This window comes from Nansenia antarctica, assembly GCF_963989245.1.
Source record: "Nansenia antarctica genome assembly, contig: SCAFFOLD_472, whole genome shotgun sequence".
Classification (NCBI taxonomy): domain Eukaryota; kingdom Metazoa; phylum Chordata; class Actinopteri; order Argentiniformes; family Microstomatidae; genus Nansenia; species Nansenia antarctica.
The window spans coordinates 25,001-27,500 of NW_027662827.1; the positions used below are offsets into that span (position 1 = coordinate 25,001).

Genomic DNA, 2,500 nt, shown 5'->3' on the forward strand with positions numbered 1-2,500 from the left:
CTGTGTACGTTCTCAGTCTCTGTGTACGTTCTCAGTCTCTGTGTACGTTGTCAGTCTCTGTGTAGTCAGTCTCTGTGTACGTTCTCAGTCTCTGTGTACGTTCTCAGTCTCTGTGTACGTCCTCAGTCTCTGTGGACGTTCTCAGTCTCTGTGGACGTTCTCAGTCCCTGTGGACGTTCTCAGTCTCTGTGTACGTTCTCAGTCTCTGTGTACGTTCTCAGTCTCTGTGGACGTTCTCAGTCCCTGTGGACGTTCTCAGTCCCTGTGTACGTTCTCAGTCTCTGTGTACGTTCTCAGTCTCTGTGTACGTTCCCAGTCTCTGTGTACGTTCTCAGTCTCTGTTGGACCTTGCACCCTAAATCCAACTACTCAGTATCAACATTACAGTTTCTTTCTTTTGCACAATCACCTCTTTCTCAACTAATCGGTCTGTGTATGTGAATATAAAAGCAGGGGAAAACAGTAGTGTAGTATAGTAGTAGTACTAGTGGTATAGTAGAGGGGCGTGGCTACGGGACAGAGAGGGCGTGGCTAAGGGACAGAGAGGGCGTGGCCTTGGTACCAGTTTAGGGAGGATCACATAGGACACAACGGCCAATAGGATGACGGCACAGGCAGTGATGAAGTAACCAAACGCTGCGTCCTGCATGGCCGAACCACCTGGGGGAGGAGGGGAGAGGGAGGGGGGGGGAGAGGAGAGGAGAGGGAGAGGAGAGGGAGGGGGAGGAGAAGGAGGAGGGAGGGGAGGAGAGAAGAGGAGAGGGAGGGGAGAGGGAGGGGGAGGGGGAGGAGGAGAGGAGAGGGAGAGGGAGAGGGAGAGGGAGAGGGAGAGGGAGAGGGAGAGGGAGAGGGAGAGGGAGAGGGAGAGGGAGGAGGAGAGGGAGGGGGAGAGGGAGGGGACCAGGGGAGGGGAGGAGAGAAGAGGAGAGGGAGGGAGGGATTAATCACAGTTCCAAATCCTGATTTATTAGGTCAGATTCAGCCCACTTGATTCAGCCGACACACTAACCCTTATCTTTATTAGGTCAGATTCATATCTTATCTTTATTAGGTCAGATTCATATCTTATCTTTATTAGGTCAGATTCATATCTTATCTTTATTAGGTCAGATTCATATCTTATCTTTTAAGACTTTGGGTGTTGTCTTGCCTACATGCAGTGGGGTTAGGGTTAGGCACGTGGGGTTAGGGTTAGACCATCCTGACGGTTTATGTCGGCATTTCCCGGGACATGCCAGCATGTACCAAGCCAACGGTTCATGCAGGCATGTCCCGGGAAATGCCGACATAAACCGTTTTCCCACATGTACCGTAACATATATATGTTATATATATGTATGTTTATATGTATATATGTATGTATGTATGTATATATGTATGTATATATATACACAGGTGCTGGTCATATAATTAGAATATCATCAAAAAGTTGATTTATTTCAGTAATTCCATTCAAAAAGTGAAACTTGAATAATGTATACATTCATTCCACACAGACTGATATATTTCAAGTGTTTATTGCTTTTAATTTTTAGGATTATTACTGACAACTAATGAAAACCCCAAATTCAGAATCTCAGACAATTAGAATATTACTTCTGCATTGTTGGGTCTGGCGCATCGCATCTTCCTCTTCACAATACCCCATAGATTTTCTATGGGGCTAAGGTCAGGTGAGTTTGCTGGCCAATTAAGAACAGGGATACCATGGTCCTTAAACCAGGTACTGGTATCTTTGGCACTGTGTGCAGGTGCCACGTCCTGTTGGAAAATGAAATCTGCATCTCCATAAAGTTGGTCAGCAGCAGGTAGCATGAAGTGCTCTAAAACTTCCTGGTAGACGGCTGCGTTGACCCTGGACCTCAGAAAACACAGTGGACCAACACCAGCAGATGACATGGCACCCCAAACCATCACTGACGGTGGAAACTTTACACTGGACTTCAAGCAACGTGGATTCTGTGCCTCTCCTCTCTTCCTCCAGACTCTGGGACCTTGATTTCCAAAGGAAATGCAAAATGTACTTTCATCAGAGAACATAACTTTGGACCACTCAGCAGCAGTCCAGTCCTTTTTGTCTTTAGCCCAGGCGAGACGCTTCTGACGCTGTCTCTTGTTCAAGAGTGGCTTGACACAAGGAATGCAACAGCTGAAACCCATGTCTTGCATACGTCTGTGTGTGGTGGTTCTTGAAGCACTGACTCCAGCTGCAGTCCACTCTTTGTGAATCTCCCCCACATTTTTGAATCGGCTTTGTTTCACAATCCTCTCCAGGGTGCGGTTATCCCTATTGCTTGTACACTGTTTTCTACCACATCTTTTCCTTCCCTTCGCCTCTCTATTCATTTGCTTGGACACAGAGCTCTGTGAACAGCCAGCCTCTTTAGCAATGACCTTTTGTGTCTTGCCCTCCTTGTGCAAGGTGTCAATGGTCGTCTTTTGGACAACTGTCAGGTCAGCAGTCTTCCCCATGATTGTGTAGCCTACATAACTGGACTGA

General features: G+C 47.2%; 1 protein-coding gene across 2 annotated transcripts in view; it reads right to left on the reverse strand.

Annotated features, from left to right (window-relative positions):
* The window catches only part of LOC308175428 (equilibrative nucleoside transporter 1-like), a 20,461-nt gene that overhangs the window by 10,214 nt on the left and 7,747 nt on the right, over positions 1 to 2,500 (reverse strand). For both annotated transcript variants that reach the window (XM_080551096.1, XM_080551097.1), the window contains exon 7: positions 563 to 660. In XM_080551096.1, coding sequence (XP_080407222.1) covers positions 563 to 660 — 98 coding nt within the window. The remainder of the gene's footprint in view (positions 1 to 562; positions 661 to 2,500) is intronic.